We start from the raw sequence: 18,439 nt of genomic DNA, 5'->3' as shown, positions 1-18,439 counted from the left end.
AAATAAAAAATAATTAAATTATAAATAAACTAAACAAACTAAGCTCGAACTTTATTTATTTTTTAAACAAGTCAAGTATAAATTTTCAATTATACTTATTTAAATAAATGAGTTAAGCTTAACTAATTCATTCTTTCACAAAGCCAAACAATTTATAGTTCTTAACTTGACTTCACTAGTTTATGCCGTATTGATAATAAGGGATTAATTAGGAGTATGCAAAGGAATTTAGTTTGCATTGTATTCTATTAAAGTTGAGATTTGAGAAGACATAAACTTTACGATATCTTTTAATTCTTTAATAGTATTTGTCCAATAAAAAATCAATCTCATTGGTGGATTTTTAGTAAAAAATTTCGTATGTAACAATGTTCTGTACACAATAATGTTGAGGACTATAATTCACGAAAATATTCAAATATTTAGACTATAGAGGATTACAAAATATTACTTTCTTACATTCCTTATCTCTTTGAAGAGAGAAGTTATCTTATTATAAAGATATACAGTAATTTCCTTAATCGGCAAGATGGTATAACACTAAGTATGACACATTCTAATCCCTCTTATTTCCACACTGACACATTCTAATCCCTCTTATTTCCACACTTGCAATATTCTTTTTGCCTATTTTGGACAAAAAAAAAAAGACTACAAGATAGAATTGGGATATATGAGCATTTTGACATGCCAAGAATCACATAACAACATTGATGTAGTTTGTGCGAAAAAAAGGCTAATTTTGTTTCAATAAACATGCTTAACACAAGAACAATAACTGTAGAATAACTGACGGACCAAAATTTGGAGTCAACTACCCTGCAAAATAAAGAATAGGAGTGTCAAAATCTTAAAAAGGAAAAGAATTACGATGGAGTACATTACTATGACTGTTTAATAGCTGGCAATGCAAACATTTCAATAGATTTGTATGGAAATTTTTCCACTCGATCGACAATAGTGTTATGTCCTCTTTGTTGCTGGAGGTCAAGCTCTCAATCATGAATTAGTGGATCACAATAAGAGATGTACTACAAAGGAGTTTGAAATTCAAATAGATTCTAACAGAATAACAAGAACGAAAGCATAAATATAAGTGTACGTTTGATTTTGTGTTGGAGATTTGATTCTGCGTTTAAAATTGATATTTGATGTCACATTAGAAAAGAAATCAAAATAAATTTTAAACCTATAATTGATTATGAGTTGAAATAATTTTAAAAAATAACTTATATGTTGAATAAAAAAATTTGTATTAAATTTTATCCTAACTTAATTAAAACATCCAAACATAAATCATATTATTTTAAAATTATTTTTATAAAATTAATTTTATTAACGTTTATCGAAATACACACTAAATATATCCTTTATTACGGATTAATTAACTACATATATAAATAATTTTTATAATCAACACAATTGGATCCATCCATATTATGGATCCATATAGTTTATTTTTTAGGGGAGATTCATATACTTTATGAATTAGAATAAAACTAAAGAATATTTAATATCTTGCATGTGGATTAAGTATGAAACTACACGTGGTTAAGTGGTCAAGGATGGCTTAGGCATATAGGATTTGTTTCATCCGTGACAAAAAAGCATCCCACTTTGTTGTTTGTAAACCGTCTTCAGGAGGTCTATAATACTGTTTAAATAAAGTTAGAAGAATTTCAGGGATATTATAAATATGACATTGAATTTATAAATATGCTTTAAAGTTGCTATAGTTTAACATGGAGTAGTATAATTGACAAATGATTATGTTCTTAAGCATGTAGTAAAAAAGTTAATCCTTATATACGAATTCAGAGTATTTTAGTATTGGGAGCAAAACTCATATATAAATTAGTGAGGACAAAATTTATATTATAATTTATTTATTTAATTAAATTTTAAGTTATAAAAATCATTTATAACTATACATACATGATATACTAAGAAAAAATAAAAATCTAGTGGGGAAAATTACCCCCTTTCTTCAATAAATAGATCCGTCCATGTATATATGTGTATGTGTGTTGAAAAAACATTTTACCCGAGAATCAGCCAACCACGTTCATTTCTCAAGAAGAGATGGTAAACACCTTAGCCTCCCACTCCCTCGTAAGCAATTCTCTAATCTCTCCAATATTTGATCCCTGTAACCATGCATGTGAGTGTTCCTTCTATCAATGTCGGTAATAATTTTAGTGGCAGAAGCACAATATATGATTATATATGAAAATAGATATAATATATTGACTTGATAGTTAAAAATAAAGATTTAAGAATGAAGAGAGAAGAAAAAAAACGTCAGAGTTCAAATTTTTCTCACTGATATTTATAAGAAAAATTAATAAATTAATATTTGTGAATTAAAATAAAAAATATCATTATATGTGAAAGTCGTGGTTAGATCTTAGTTTAAGTGAATCAATAATAATTTAGTTTCTACACTTCAACTTAATTAATAAATCTTGTCATGAAAAGTATAAATAACTAGGGATTTTTTTTACTGTGATCAAAGATATATAATTTCTATATAATCATACATAAGTGTGTAGTAAGAGTTCCAAGTTTGTTAATTGAGTAACACGTCTGAGTTGTTATAAATCTTTAAATACCGGAGTTTGATTCTTAAAATTACATCGATAAAAAAATATAGAATTGTGTGACGATGAATATTAATTGTTAACGTCATCTTAAAATAAATTTAATCTTATATAAATGCAAGATTTGACTCAAAAAATAGTGTTCCCATCATTTGAAGAAACTTATTCAAGATGAGAGTAATATCTTTCGAATGAAGATGAGAGCAATATCAATCTATATGAAAACCGACTTTCAAATTAACCTTTTAGAATAAATCACAGTATTATTTTTTTTAGATTTTGTGTAATTGCATAAACATTCCTTACTTTTTTAACAATTATATTCACCTTTCTTATAGGAATGTTAACGTAAGATTTGAAGGAATATTGAGGAGATGTCAAGTGTAATGTTTTTAAACATTGAAGAGAGTGTTAATATTTTTAAACTTAAACAGGAATTAGTGTAGAAAAATACAAATAATAAAATTATGTGTAATTTGATAAAAGTGAATGGAGCGTTGCTGTAATTTCCTCAACCTTTTATAGTATTAAAAAGGATATAAAGACGTATTCACCCATTCAGATAAATAAATAAAATACCGTTAAAGCGTGACTTTTTTCTAGAGAAAATTACTTTGAGTAATTATGGTAAAGTTAATATCGTTAATATGTATATATATATATATATATATATATATATATATTACATTTTATTTATTTAATTATGTAATATTTAGATATTAATTCAACAGTTATGTATGTTAAATTTTAAATAAATAAATAAATAAAATTTATTTTAAAAATACACCAATGCGATACACTTAATTAAATAATAATATTGAATAGTTTTAGTTTTTATAAAAAAAACTGCAGACTTACTATTCAATAAAAACTTTTAATTTAACTGGTGAATTCATAAAATTTAATATTTTAAAGAGTTATGGATGAAAATAACTTTTCTATATTCCTAGAACAATCTCCCTCTCTCTCCCTCTTTTCATCTCTCTCTCTATACTAACATTTATTAGATAAAAAAAACAAACCAGTAAAGATAATTTTAATTTTTTTAAAGGAGTAAAAATAATTTTAATCTTTGATATGTTTTTGTATATTAATAGATAATAGTTTTTTAGAATAATATTGTTTTTTCCTTAAAAAAAGAATATGTTTTTTTTCGATAAAAATAATAATATTATATTTTTGTTTCCTTATATCAATCATTGACTAGATAAATAAACTAAAGATGGAAAGACACATTGAAGTCAAGTAAAGTCCGCCTAGCTAACAAAGTTACAATCACTTTTTGATAATTGGTTGTTTTATATCCAAATGCAAAGAACCCATTTGGAATTCAGATTTGTAGCCCCCATGAAATCCACAAAGAATCACGCGAGAGAAGTTAAAAGAATTAGGGAATACACCTTAAGAAAGACTCATATATATAAAACTAACGATATATTTGGGCGAGCGTTTACAAATATTATTATCTTAGTAATTGACCTTTTTCTTTCATAGTCGGCTTCTATTTTTTTTCCTATTATTTCTTCATAAGCAAGTTCTAAGAACTTACCAAAAAACGTTGTTTTGTTGGAAAGATTAAAGAAATAGGTGTCATCTTTTGACCTAGAAATGCAGATTAGACACATGGATAATAACATCACTTTAGTTCTAGAAAAAGGATAATCAACAGCACAATATCTGATATCAATCCATGATGGTGCATTACTTATTTGTGGTGTAAGTATTCCTTCTTTCCAATGGATAAGAGATGATTGTTTACTATATACATTACTGTTTGTTTAGCAGTTTGTGTATACGTATTTGTTCATATGTCGACAATATACTCGAGTCCAGACTCCAATGTGCTACATAAAATACCCTTATAACCATATTTTGATAATTTAATTTAATTAAAGAAAATTCAAGCACTAGTGTACTACTAAAAAAATAGTATTTAACAATGTCAGATTCACAATGGTTGCTTTGAAATCGTGTTAAAATAAAATATGGTGATAAATTTGTAAATAAAATGAAATGAACGGCGATAGTTTTATAAAAATTATCTTTAAAAGCAAGTGTTCAAAGACGGTTGATTTTGGAAAAACCGTCATTGAAATCGCTTTTCATTTATGTATCCTTATTCCTTCATGCTCTCTCATTATTCGCACAACTCTCTCGCTCTCACACAGTCACAATAAAGGTTGAAAAAAATTAAGGTTTCTCCACCACGACCCCTTCATCCTCCCCATTGCCAAAAAATTCTTCCCCACCACACTCATCTTTTATCTCACCATCTTTACCAACACCAATCTCCTCTGCCATGCCAACTTTGACACCTTCATTGTCTTTCCATCTATCACCTCTCTCCTCATTGCCTTCGCCGACACCTCCTTTCGCAGCCAGCCATGCCCCTCCAACCTCACCTTCCTCTCCCTCCTCCTCATCCTCGTCGGCCTCTTCTACAGTCACAATATTAGGTTTTTCTTTTTTTTCTTTCCATTTTCACATTGTGACCTAATTTGCTATTTTGTGTTTCAAGTTGCTAAAGTGGATTTGGGCCTTCGTACTTACGCTTAGCGCGCTCTGCTCGCTCAGCGTAGATGCATGTTTTCGTGCTTAGAGCGTGTTGTGCGCTTAGCACCAGTGCTTGCTTGCACGCTTAGCGCAGACAACACACTGAGCATGTCTTAGGCTGAGCCTAATGTCAAGAAGGTTAAAATTGATGTAGCATACGAGGATATGAACTTGTATTCCCAAGATAGTGAACATACCTTTTCTAAAAAAAATGCAATATCGTGTATCCGAAGTAATACTACAGGCAAAAACTATCTCCTTGGACCTAGGTCCATGTCTACCAAAAGATCAAGGGCATATAATGGTGGAAGGTTTAAAAATCTCATAGAGAAAAATCGATGCTAAGGTTGCTACTGCCCTCCTAGCATCCAAGGAAGTACAAAAGGAGATTTTAAATTGAGGTTATGACTTTAGTTTTTCTTGTCACTGATTGCTGAAATCATTATAACATGGCATTTGATTTTGTTATGATTTTAAGCCTAGTTAGCTAGGTAAATATCCTGCAAAGATAGTTTTAGTAATTTAGTTATCATGATTTGGATCTAGAGGATCCTTGTTTTAAATGGCTAGGTCATAGAGGGTTGGTGCTTTATAGTAAATGCTCTATTGTCATTTCTAACAGAGTTAACTATTCAATTTTTGATTTTTTTTTAAAAGACATTCTAAGGTTTTAGGAAAAATTTTCTTAGAAAGTTTATATTCTAAGACGTTTTTTGGAAAAATTATCTTAGAATCTTAAATTCTTTTAATATTTTTTATTTTTTTTTAAATATTTTAATATGGTTCTTCTAAAAACCATCTTAGAAAATCTACATTTTAAGATGATTTTTTCAAAAATTATCTTAGAATCTTCAAATTTGTTTGTTTTAAAAAAAGACATTCTACGACGGTTTTTCCAAAAATCATCTTAGAAAACCATCTTAAAAAGTTTACTTTCTTAGACGGTTTTTGAAAAAATCATCTCAGAATACGCAATTTTTAATTCTTTTTTAAAAAATAATTCTAAGACAGTTCTACCAAAAATCGTCTTAGAATTCTTATTATTTTTTAAAAGACATTTTAAGATGTTTTAGGATAAAATCGTCTTAGAAATTATACCCTTCTGAGATGGTTTTTTACTTTCCACGATTTTGGCTTTAAAAACGATTCAAAACTGTTATCGAATGTCTCAAAGAATCATCGTTGAAGATGTTTTTTCTAATAATAAAGTTTAAATACCATAAATGAGATTTCTTAAAAGAAAAACAAAAAAAAATTATACCATAAACGACATCTCAAGTCTCAAGTCTGAGCCCTCTCCATTCATGCAAAGTATAAAAAAACTCTTGATATTCCATTTGAAAAACGAAATCCTCATATTCTATCAAAGAAGACATATGTTGAGATGATTTGCATTCAATTGAAGTGTTATATTGTAACTAAGTACATATCATTTGAATGTTAGTTAGTTTAAATATTAGGTCTTCGAGAGCATCTTTATTGAGAGGTTGTTGTTCTCTTTATTCTCAACAAGATTGATATATACTACTATCTTATAAGATCTCTCATTGGAACTTATCCAATTAAGACCTTTTAAGTATGGGTGCTTATACTAGCACATGTACTAATGTTTTTTTTTTCTTTTTTTATAAACATGAAATTTATTTTTTTATTAAATAATATTGCTAATTATAATAAAAAGTTAATAGCAATTAATGGTAATGGAATGTAAGAAAGCGTAGTTATTTCTAGGATTCTGATAGTAAACAAATGTGTTGAGTTTTCTTATTAATCTAGATCACATATATCTTTCATGGATAATAATTACTTATTAGAGTTGGATATGATTATTATAGGCAGCAAAATCTTCTATCTGAATATTTAACTACAATTACATATCTAGGACTTAGAACATGAAATCATGAGTTAAGTTGAAATAATTTTGTGTCAATTAATTCTTACGTGGGATGATTATATTGTTGAGTTTGAGAAATTAATTAAATAAATTATAAAAACAAAAATGAGTAATGTATATAAAATTAAAAATAGAAATAAGAACAAATTTGGTCAAGTCTATGGGTGCATCTAGCTCTAGTGTATAGAAATGGAAATTAATAGTTATTAAGTAATAAAATTAACAAGTATGAACGACTTTTTCTCTTTGTATTATTGTTTGGAGACAATTCTTTTTAATATATGATTGGACATTAAATATAAATAATTTTTTTAGAGATTCAAATCTAGTTTAACATGTAAAGAGAGACCAATTTCTTCAACTGGACCTAACCTTCGTTAATAGTGACATGTAATTTTGTCTTTATATTTGTGATTTTACAAACTAAAATAATAATCATTATCATTATCGTTTAATATATTAGGGAATAAGATGGCTATTATATATTAATTTTAGCGACTAAATTAGTATTTGTGTGATCAGGAAATTAAATTAAGTTGAAGATTATATAACCTGTGATTTAATGTATATTATTCACAAGGAGGGATCTAGAGTATATCAAGAGGATCATAATTTTTTTTACAAAATTATTCAAATACTTAAGTTTTAATAAATATTTATTTAATAAATAATAAATTTAAAAATGTTTATTGTTAATTTTATGAATAAAATTAAATATACATTTATTACTAAAAAAATTAAACAAATATCAATCTAAAAACATATTTTTATATATTTTTCTTTATTAATATTTTTTCTCATGTATATGCAAATAATTCTAAGGAAGAGGAGTGCAAGGACTCTACTTGTCTCCTTTGGATCCATCCTTAATTATTCAAACTTCTTATAATTAGGTGAATCCTTCTTGTTAAAATCAATGATTTTAACCAAAAGAAGGAATTTTAAAGAAAAAAAAAAGAGAAAACAAAATTGAAAAACAAAATTAGGAGTGATAAATAATAGATAATTGGTGATATTACACCACTATGTTATCAACCAAAAAATAGAATGAAAAGATATTTTGGTCTCTATCTTTGTATTTATTTTGTAAATTAGTTCCTATATTTTTGAAATGTAAAAAATAATCTTTATCTTTATGTCTGTTATACAAATAAGTTCTTATTATTAAAATCTAATTTTTATTATTAGTGATATGTTTATGTGAAAGTCTTAGTACATGTAAGTAAACATATTTATATGACAAATGTAATTTGTCAACAAGCATATACCAGCAGAACTTCCAAACCCCATTGAGTTTGAAGTCCATCTTGAATCTCTTGGTCCATTCTCACCCCATTGAGTATCCTGCTCCCCTTCCATTTTTTCTGTTTGACAATAATAGAGCATACGTCAAGCTGCACTCAAAGGTGGCGTTATAGAAAAGTTCAATGGTTAGATTTGCAACTCCACACCGTGCACTTTCTTTTGAAACTCAATTCCACTTTACAGTATTTTAAGAGATTATGTACGAAAGGTTTGAGAAGAAATGCATCACAACCCGAATGAAATGCTCACAATACCATGAAATATAAAGTCTTTTATTACAAGAACTTTCATGGTGGCAAGTACAGAAGCTAGCTTTTCATATCAATCACAAAAACAACGTGAACAACAATGCAAGATGAAAATGAAACTACAGTACTAGGTACACACTAAACATGTATGCACAGAGAAGTTATAAATGGAATAAGTGAATTACATGCTGCTAAGAATATTTATTTAGCGAGGTGGATGTCAAATTTTACATATACTGCTGCATCCATAACTACTGTAAATGTCAAATTTTACTGATACCGGATAATTTTTTAGGGGAAACCCTAACGGCGGGATCGGAAAGCATTGTGCATTGGACGATTGAAATCTCGGAATCGAAAAGCGCAGACATTGGAGTCTCGGGAACGATAGAAGGTGTGGTGGATTTGTGAGGGGTTGGGTCATCGTCGATGACGAAGACGGTGCGGTTTGGGTTTGGATCCAGTTCGGTTCAGCGTTTCTTGGGACGGAGCAGGAACGGCGTTGAGGGGCCTTCTTCGTCGGAGAGGATGATGAGGTCCATCGTCACCGTCTCGGCTCCACTGTGGTGTTTGCTTGTTTCCGTCTTTGAATAAGCGCGGGATCATTCTCGGCGGGTGTGTGTTGGTCACTTGGATATCATATTCTCATTAATTAGGATGTGTTTGTTTAGTGGTTTCAACATGTAGTTTTTTTATATTTTAAGAAACAGTAAATAGGCATTTTAAATAGTCTAAATGATATTAAAATTGTCAACAATATACTTTATTAGAATTATTTTATAATATTTATATAAAAATAAAAATTATTTTTTACATTTAAAATAATAAAAACTAATTTACAAAATAAATATAAAGACAGAAATTAAAATGTCTATTCACCCCTAAAAAAAATATGCATAAGAGACATACTACAATACAATTGCCCGGCTCCTTGTTGGTCCACGTGTGTGAACTGTGAAGGTCCAGAATTCAAATTCAGCCAACCGTTGGGCCGCGATAAGTGAGGGCATTTCCGTCAATTCAAAAATTCAAAATGAAGAAAAAGAGAAAAAGGGTCGTAGCAGAGCCCGCTCTATCCATCCATCAGAGAATCAAAAAAATGGAGAAGATCTGCGTCGCCGTTCGTCTTCGCCCACTGGTTTCCCAAGACTCTTCTTCTTCCTCCGTCGGAACTTTCTGGAAGGTCGAAGATAACCGCATCTCTCTCCACAAGATCCATGGCACTCCACTCTCTGCTTCTTCTTACGCTTTCGGTATATCATCAGTAATTTCTCTAGCCTCTTTATTTTTTTTGTTTTTCAATTTTCCGTCGTTAATTGAATTCTCGTTCTTTCAGATCACATATTTGACGAAAGAAGCACCAATGCTAGCGTCTACGAGCTTCTCGCCAAGGACATCATTCACGCCGCGCTCGACGGCTTCAACGGTATCCAAATTCATTTCTCATTCGTTTCTTGCATCTACTAAACATTTCATTATATTACCACTAACCAAGTGGATGAACTTTCGTTTTAAATACTTGGAGAGAAAACTTTGCCACTCATAATAGTCCTACCTCACTCAAACAAGGTTCCTCCGATGGAGGTTTAGATAAAAAAACATTTTATTTTATTAATACACTTTTCCTAGGGGTTTAGCTTAGTTGGAGTGTACGAGTATCGTAAACCCCTTGGTTCTATTGTTTTCGATTCCATTGATAAAAAAAAAAATCAATTAAACACTTAGTCTTAGCTTAGCTCAAGTGGTAACTAACTAAACAGTGCCTATTGCCGAGCATTCAGATTATGGTATGCTTTGGTGGTGTATCGACTTTGAGTCTCAGAAGTTTTTTTTTTTAAAATAAAAAACACGTAAAAATTGATTTTTGTTAAAATTAAGGTTAAACTGTCAATTTGGTATTTTTTTTATAAAACAAAATTAGTCTTTGTAGAAGAAAGTTATCAGTTTTAGTTTCTACACATTGCATAAAAATTTAAGTTTTAGTCTGAGTTAACTGAAAATTTGTTCTACGGTGTAAAACCACTGTAAAGAAGTTCTATAAACTGTTACAAAAACCTGTATAGGGACTAAAACTTATAATTTTCTTGTACAAGGACTAAAACTCAAAATTGGGACAGTTATAGGGATCTAGTGAATAGTTTAAAATTAATTTTGAAGTGAAATGGTTTATGTTTTCAGATGTTTTTATTCTGAAAGTAAAACTCATTATCAAATTTTTTATTCAATTGTTTCGGCTCAAAATTGAATTTCTCAACGGACTAAATGTGTGAATATTTATTTAAAATTACTGGTATTTCAACGTGATTTTGGATGATCTTAGGTGAATCCAAACATGCACTTAGTGTTGGAATTTATTATTTGTAATATCTAAATATAAATGCTGATTTGTTGAGATTATGTCACATGCTATGCTCAGGAACTGCATTTGCGTATGGGCAGACCAGTAGTGGCAAGACTTTCACCATGAATGGTTCTGAAACTGACGCAGGAGTGATTCCTCGCGCAGTTGGAGACATATTTGCGACAATGGAGATGGTAGGTGTAGTGCTGTAGTACGAGGTTTTCATTTTCTCGAGTTTGTGGTTATTCAAGTGATGTTGATATTTGGTTCCACTAATTTGGTGCCTCAGATGTCTGATCGAGAGTTTCTGATACGAGTTTCCTACATGGAGATCTACAACGAAGAAATTAATGACCTTCTTGTTGTTGAAAATCAGAAATTGCAAATTCATGAGAGCTTGGAGGTTGCCTAGTTGCTAAACGAATTCCTTTTTTTATATTTAATGTTCTTGTATCTGATACATATATATAGTAAAATGTGCTGATTTTTGTTTTTAATTTTTGCCAGCGTGGAGTATTTGTTGCAGGGCTGAAAGAGGAAATTGTAAATAATGCTGAACAAGTGCTGAATCTCATTAAAGCAGGGGAAGGTTTGTGTTTATACAGATATATTCTTATAATTTTCTCTGAAGTTTGAACATACATGCATTCCATATTTAAGTTGAAAATTGTTCTTTGATATTTTTATAGTTAACAGACACTTTGGTGAGACAAATATGAATGTAAGGAGTAGCAGATCGCACACAATATTTAGAATGGTATCCCCTAAACTTTTTAATTTGTGATATATATGTTTCTCAGAATACCTTTACTCATAAAATTACTCCTTAATCATATGCTATAATCAAATATATGCAGGTGATTGAAAGCAAAGCAAAGGATTCCAATTCTTCCAATGATTGTTCAATTAATGATGTTGTTAGAGTTTCAGTCTTGGTTTGTATCCTTTTCTCACACCTTCCTTATATATTAAAAAATTCTTTGAGGTAATTTGCATGCTTATTGATGAGTTTTGTGGAATTAGAATTTAGTAGATCTAGCTGGTTCTGAAAGGATTGCTAAGACTGGAGCTGATGGAGTACGTTTAAAAGAAGGAAAATATATTAACAAGAGCTTGATGGTTTTGGGGAACGTTATCAACAAACTAAGTGAGGGTTCAAAGCAAAGGTGTATATTTTTTTCGTCTACCTTCTGTACAATATTTTAATTTAATTTTAGCGGCTTTGGAAGATGATAAATTAATAATGCTCCACCCTTATTGTTTTATGGCAGGGGGCATATCCCGTATCGTGATAGTAAATTAACTCGTATACTCCAACCTGCTCTTGGTGGTAATGCCAAAACGTCCATTATTTGCACCATAGCACCAGAAGAGGTAGAGGCTTTGATTTCGGTTTTGTGTTGCTCTTTTCATCTTTGGAGATTACAAATATTTTAATAACAATACTCGTCAATCCATTCAGATTCACATTGAAGAAACAAGGGGAACTCTTCAGTTTGCTAGCAGAGCCAAGCGCATCACAAATTGTGTTCAAGTGAATGAGGTCCGTGTATTTTTGTGCACTTCAAGTTTACTATCCTGTTACCCTATTTAATTTTATTTTCTGGCCCTAAATGTTAATATTGCTTGATAAATGTGAACTTGGTGTAGGTTTACAGGTGCATGTGTAGTCACGCCTAGGTTCCATTCATTGTGAAATTAAACACTTTATAATGATCAGTTTCCACCATGCAGATCTTACAGAGCATGCAAATTAGCTTTTTAAAGATGGAAAAAAACTTGTTTGAAGAAATTTTAAAACAACTTATACATACTGGTAAGACTTGCTCGTCAGGATATTAGCAGACTAAAGCGTTCTGTTCCCTAGTGCCAGATGATTCACTTGAGTGAATATTCTATGTAACTAACCATGGGAGGAAAAAATATTAGACTTTGAATGTTTAAAATGAGAATCATATTACGAAGCTTACAGAGGCCAAAAGGAATTTAAATTTAATGAAGGAACAAGAAATTGGGTTCGGCCTAAACTTCTCTCTAGATTTTACTAGTTTTTCTCAGGGAATAGTTAACATTGGTTTTTCAATAACAAACCTTCAATTCCCTCTCACCTAGTTATATGCCTATATGGTTTGCTTCCATTTGCATGCTGGTATTTGTTTCTAGCCCATACTTGGCAAAGCCCATGTCTTGACAGTTAGAATTTCACAGATATTGACGGAAGCAGCCTTGTTAAAACGGCAACAATTAGAGATAGAGGAGCTACGTAAGAAGCTTCAGGTAATCATCACCTGATGATAATTTGTACATTCACAAAAGAAAATCTTATATAATAATAATTTTCTATTTAGGGATCCCATGCTGAGGTGCTCGAGCAAGAGATTCTTAAACTCAGGAACGATTTGCTCAAGGTAGGTCTTACATAATAAAAATTCATTCTTTAACATTCAAATTAACTCTATTTTTTTTGTGTTAATTAATTATCTGTTCAATGTTCATATTCCACTGTACAGTATGAAATGGAGCGTGGGAAGCTTGAAATGGAACTGCAAGAAGAGAGGAAATCACGTGATCAATGGATTAGGGAGCAACGGATGAAAATTGAAAATTCTTGCACTACTAAATCTTTCTCAGATTGTGGGACGAATGACAATCAGGTACACCATTTATCTGAAATTATCATTAGGTCCTTAGTTAATCTAAATTTGCATGAAATTTTTTGTTCCACTGATATTTTATGCTGCTTTATAGGATTTACTTTTCCCATTCTTCCTGATATTTTTTTGACCATTTTCTCTATTAGGGATCGGGATGTTTTAGGCGCGGATTTGTGGAAGAGTACAGTGACATTAGTAGTAGTATATCTCAAGGAGATATTTTCAAATCTCCTAAGGTAGATCCCAATGCTTTTGTAGCCAGGCGATCAAAGAATTCAACATTGCCAGATCACAGCCCCCTTCCAGATGCTTTCTGTAATGTGGCTGATGAAGATATGTGGGTGAAAATGAACAATGGTTATATTGCGGACCTTGATTCCCTTCAAACTACTCCTCCCACCAACCGAAAAGTTCAGTCATTCCCGACAAGTGATGCAACTGTTGTGAGTTCATATTTATTAATCTTTTTTCCAAAGGAACTTTCTTTTATGTTTTGCTCTTGCATTTCTTTTGTTTCGCATCCATCCACATCTCCCCCCAAAGGGACAAAGTTAAGAGTAAAGGAAGAGTAGTGCTATGCACAGGTTGTCCCCCACAAATGAAGATACAAGACAGAAGAGAGATTGTTGTCTAGACATACTTGATGGAAATTATTTTTCTTTGTTTGGTTTATGGATTTTGCAACATTTCCTCCTCTATTGTTGTTGAACTATTCCTGTTGATTTCACTATTATCGCGAAATGGTATCCAACCATTAGACTCACCTTATCATGATCATGTATTTAAGCTTTGAAATGAAAACTGGAATTTGTGTAAATTTTTTCGTAGTTCAAGTGTTCACTAATTTTAATAACAGTTTATGCCCCTGTGGCTTATGCGTGGCTTTTAAGTAACACATTTTAATATCCTTATTTACTAATTAAGAAGTATATGCTGCGTTTTTTGTTGTTGTTACTTATTTTCATTTGGCTTATGTTTGTCAGGGTTGTACAAGTGAAATTGAGAAGTATGAACGAGAGGTTCAAGATTTGAGGAAACAACTGGAACTAGCTAAAGAAAGAATAAATGAACTCGAGGTCAGTATCTGATAGAGATATCCTATCTCAATCACATTTGTGAAACTGAAATGATGTTATGTATTACTAGCATTTGCTGTTTGAACTCTTTTTGTAACCTGTTGTCTGTATTATGCTTGGCTCTGTGTTAATGTATGTAAATCCAGCAAAAGCATTCAGAAGAAGTGCCATCAAGCAAGCAATTAATCGTTGAGACACCCAAACATCAACAAGAAACACGACTAACTCATGAATTACCTCTGAGGTTATCTGAATCTGAGGGAAACTTCAAAGATAGCTTTGAGGAGGCTTTGTCAGTAATGCAGGTTGAATGAGTGCACCATATATTAGTTTCTGTCAAACATAATTTGCCTTGATCATTTCAAGAATCTAAAATAATTTCTCATGTGTTCTAAACAGAGATTTGCATCGGGTGGCACATTATCAACTGCGAAGATACTTTCAACCATGAGTGAAATTGGAGATCATCTATTTGCAACTTTGGAAGGTCATTTTGCTGTGAATACGGGTGGTGAAAGGTCTTCCACCGGAAACAGTGCTCTAATCAATGAACACCAAAAAGAGTTTCGTCAGAGGATTGATAACATAATTACATCGTTGGAGTTATCCGAAACCTCAATAACAGGACAGGAGTGGAAACATAAGTGCAGCTGTGAACCCAAGGTAGTTGTCTGCTCACAAATATCAAGATATAAATCATCAATCATAGTTTTATTCTTTGTCTTATTTTTAGGGCTTCTGTCTTTTCAGAACTCCATTGCTTTAGTACAATAGTAACTGAAGCCTTACCTGGCACTTGTAAGATAGAAATGATTAAGAAATTATAGAAGGATATAAATAATTGATGTCTCATTTCTTTCCTTGAGGAATATGCGTGTAAGTGTGTAACACAAGACTTGAAAGAAATAAAATGTGTTATTTATCGAGATTCCTCTCATGGTCTCCTTGTTGCAAATAGTGCATACCCTTCAAATGTATAATTATACATTATTGTCCTTATAATAACCTTCAAATGATGGCAATGGTGTCTGGTTTCTTTCCCTGTATGTTACAAGTAGGTCTCTAGAAGAGTCAACTTGCTTCATATTGTGTTAGCTTGTCCTATCCATATGAATTGTCAGTACCTCCAAAATGAACTCATTGAATGTTGGGTAAAGCTGAGGAATTTCTATTGGGTAGGAATAATAAACAGTCAGGAAAATCACTCTGTAGAGTTACAGATTTGTTTTTTATTTCTCTTTAGCTTTTTATAGAATCAGATGCCATTGAAGAGAATAAAAGGCTGAATTGTTGAGAGATTAAAACTCAGGCTAAAGGAAGCCGCTTGCAGATTGAAAAGTCTATAGGATGTTTTTCACTAGATTATGCAAAGATCTGTGCATTCAGTTTTCTAAAGGGCATCATAGGTGAAAATATAGAACTGCATTATAGCATAAAGTTTGAGACAAAGCATAGTAGGCTGTTCTTGATTATCCTAAACTAAATTTTTTTGACTTAAGGGCTCTGATTTGGGAGGTGAAACTGCAAAGGATGATTTAAATGAAAGATATGAAAACCTAGAAAGGGAGTTACTACTGTTGAAGGTCGAAAGAGACTCTTTGCTGCAGAAGTTCTCTGAATCATCAGAGAAGCTATCAATGGTTTCCAGCCAAAAGGAAAATGCTTTGAAAGAGTTAAATACTGAAGTGCTGAGAAGGAAAAATATAGAAGGGGAAGTTAAGCAGATTGCTGCAGCTTTTACTAATCGTCAGAAATCACTCATTTCCTTTCATAGTGATCTTAAGACCAAAATTGAGAATTGGAGAGCCCAGACTACAATCTTGGTGCCCAAATCTTTTGGTTTTAAGGACTAGATATGTTGTATACCTTGAATGTTTGAGTCTTTGGTAGCTCATGTATTAAATTAAATTTATTATACAATTATTCCACAGTCATTTTATTCTAGGCAAAACTCAATTGCTTGGGATATAAGTTTGTACTTAATTCACTATTTAGCAAGGACTGATATCATAGCACACCTACAAAAAATATATCCATTTCTCTTCTGCAACTGCAAGTGATGTGTCTAGTTGTGCGCACACCTAATACCTATTTTTCCTTTGAAAAATAAATCTTAAAAATATGAATGCTGAATAATACCATAACTTACGGATAAGATGAAGAGTAAAATACATTTTCACACAGGCTTTCAATGATAAATTGTTACTTTGACATTTACAATAATTTCATTAAAAGCTATACATGGTTGGTAGAGATAAATTGTTTGAAGTTATCAATTTCACACAGGCTTTTCACTTTTGATTCTAACAAATATACTTAAAATCAAAGAACTAGTTATGGAATTTTTTTTTCGTCAAACCAATAGTATTTAATTTTCTAATTGAGGACAAATGATAAATCAAGTTAAAATGTCAATATCATTGATTAAGATTTAATTAGTACATAAGATCTTATTATTCAATTTGTTAAAATTGAATTCGGTAGTGATTTTAACCTTATGATTCAGGACAAATATTTGAACTTGTACGCAATATTTATTTCTTTTGCCTAAATGTGAATCGAATTCAATTTAACTCGATCTTTAAAGTTTACCAAGTGCTTTTGGTAAGGTTTATAAAGAAAATTGGAATATTACATTTCCATTCAGTTTAAATTTTCTTCCAATTCAACTTTAAGTAACATGACCTTTGGAGAAATCAAAATCTAACCAATTCAAAAGTGATACTTTCAACACTTAAAAAAAGAAAAAATTAAGCAGACAATACCATAATTTTTCTATTGATTGATACAGTATAATTTTTTTTTACAATAACAATATATAGAAATTAAACTCTAACATGAAACGTTGTGCAAAAATATGATGAAAATTGTCCATTCTTTTATGACTGTATTCGTTAACGAGGTAGATTTAGTAGATATGCTTTCTCTTCATATGAAAACTGATAGTTGTTTACATCGATTGAGTCCAAAGCTGCTGAGTTGATTTAGCTGAAGGCAAAGAAATTAATATCATGCTTCCATATTTTTCGAATAAAGTCGAGTCAGAAAACCCCACATCAAAATGTTTGTAAGCTTTCTTCTCATTTCGTACACTTGCACTTATTGATGTATATATATTATTGTCAAATGCCCGTGACCAAGGCACAAAGTCACAGACAAGGGTTAGATTATAGTAAAAAGGAGAAGATTTTGGACTAGATTTGGATTTGCAAGTGGATCATACATAGTACAAAATTAGTCGTTGTATCCATCTCCAAAGTTGATTCCATTTATTCCAAACCAACAACAGTTGACAACATTTATTATTGCATTGCTTCAATAATAAAAATTTTATTATTGAGACCAATAATGGTTGTCTCAATTAGTAGTAATTTATTTCTATTAAGTAGGCATGTCAATTCTTCCCATAAATGGAGGATCCCCGCGGGGACTTCCCCATTCGGGACCCTACAATCGGGGAAAAATTTACTGCGGGGATGGGGACGAAAAACCCCCGCAGCTAATTCGGGGACGGAGATTATGCTCCCCATCCTACAAGATTCCAGTATTCCCGTGTATATAGAATTTTACTTATATATGATCATAACTTATAATATGTATAACATAAATATAAGGGTTAATATAATATTTTACTAGTAAAAAAAATACAAAATAAAATTATCAAATATATAAGTAATATCTCACGAGTCACAAAGACACAAACATTACCTAAATCCTAAAACGTCGCATCAAACATTCAGACTTCGTTCTTTGATTTCATTCTTTACT

The 18,439-nt window shown here is 31.0% G+C and overlaps 1 protein-coding gene across 1 annotated transcript; it reads left to right on the top strand.

Annotated features, from left to right (window-relative positions):
* The first annotated feature begins 9,664 nt into the window (after nt 1-9,664).
* LOC100775563 (kinesin-like protein KIN-7N) lies at nt 9,665-16,721 on the top strand. Its single transcript, XM_006601193.4, has 18 exons — nt 9,665-9,853; nt 9,937-10,026; nt 11,017-11,135; nt 11,231-11,344; nt 11,449-11,530; nt 11,631-11,698; nt 11,799-11,876; nt 11,965-12,107; nt 12,213-12,315; nt 12,404-12,484; nt 13,150-13,218; nt 13,290-13,349; nt 13,452-13,595; nt 13,742-14,038; nt 14,579-14,671; nt 14,818-14,976; nt 15,071-15,334; nt 16,171-16,721. The coding sequence occupies exons 1-18, from the start codon at nt 9,700-9,702 to the stop codon at nt 16,522-16,524; spliced, it is 2,472 nt and encodes an 823-aa protein (XP_006601256.2). The 5' UTR covers nt 9,665-9,699; the 3' UTR covers nt 16,525-16,721.
* Nucleotides 16,722-18,439: the final 1,718 nt, after the last annotated feature.

The sequence above is a fragment of the Glycine max genome, chromosome 17 (assembly GCF_000004515.6).
Source record: "Glycine max cultivar Williams 82 chromosome 17, Glycine_max_v4.0, whole genome shotgun sequence".
Classification (NCBI taxonomy): Eukaryota; Viridiplantae; Streptophyta; class Magnoliopsida; order Fabales; family Fabaceae; genus Glycine; species Glycine max.
Note: the sequence above shows the minus strand (reverse complement) of the source record. Positions and strands in the feature narration are given on the sequence as shown.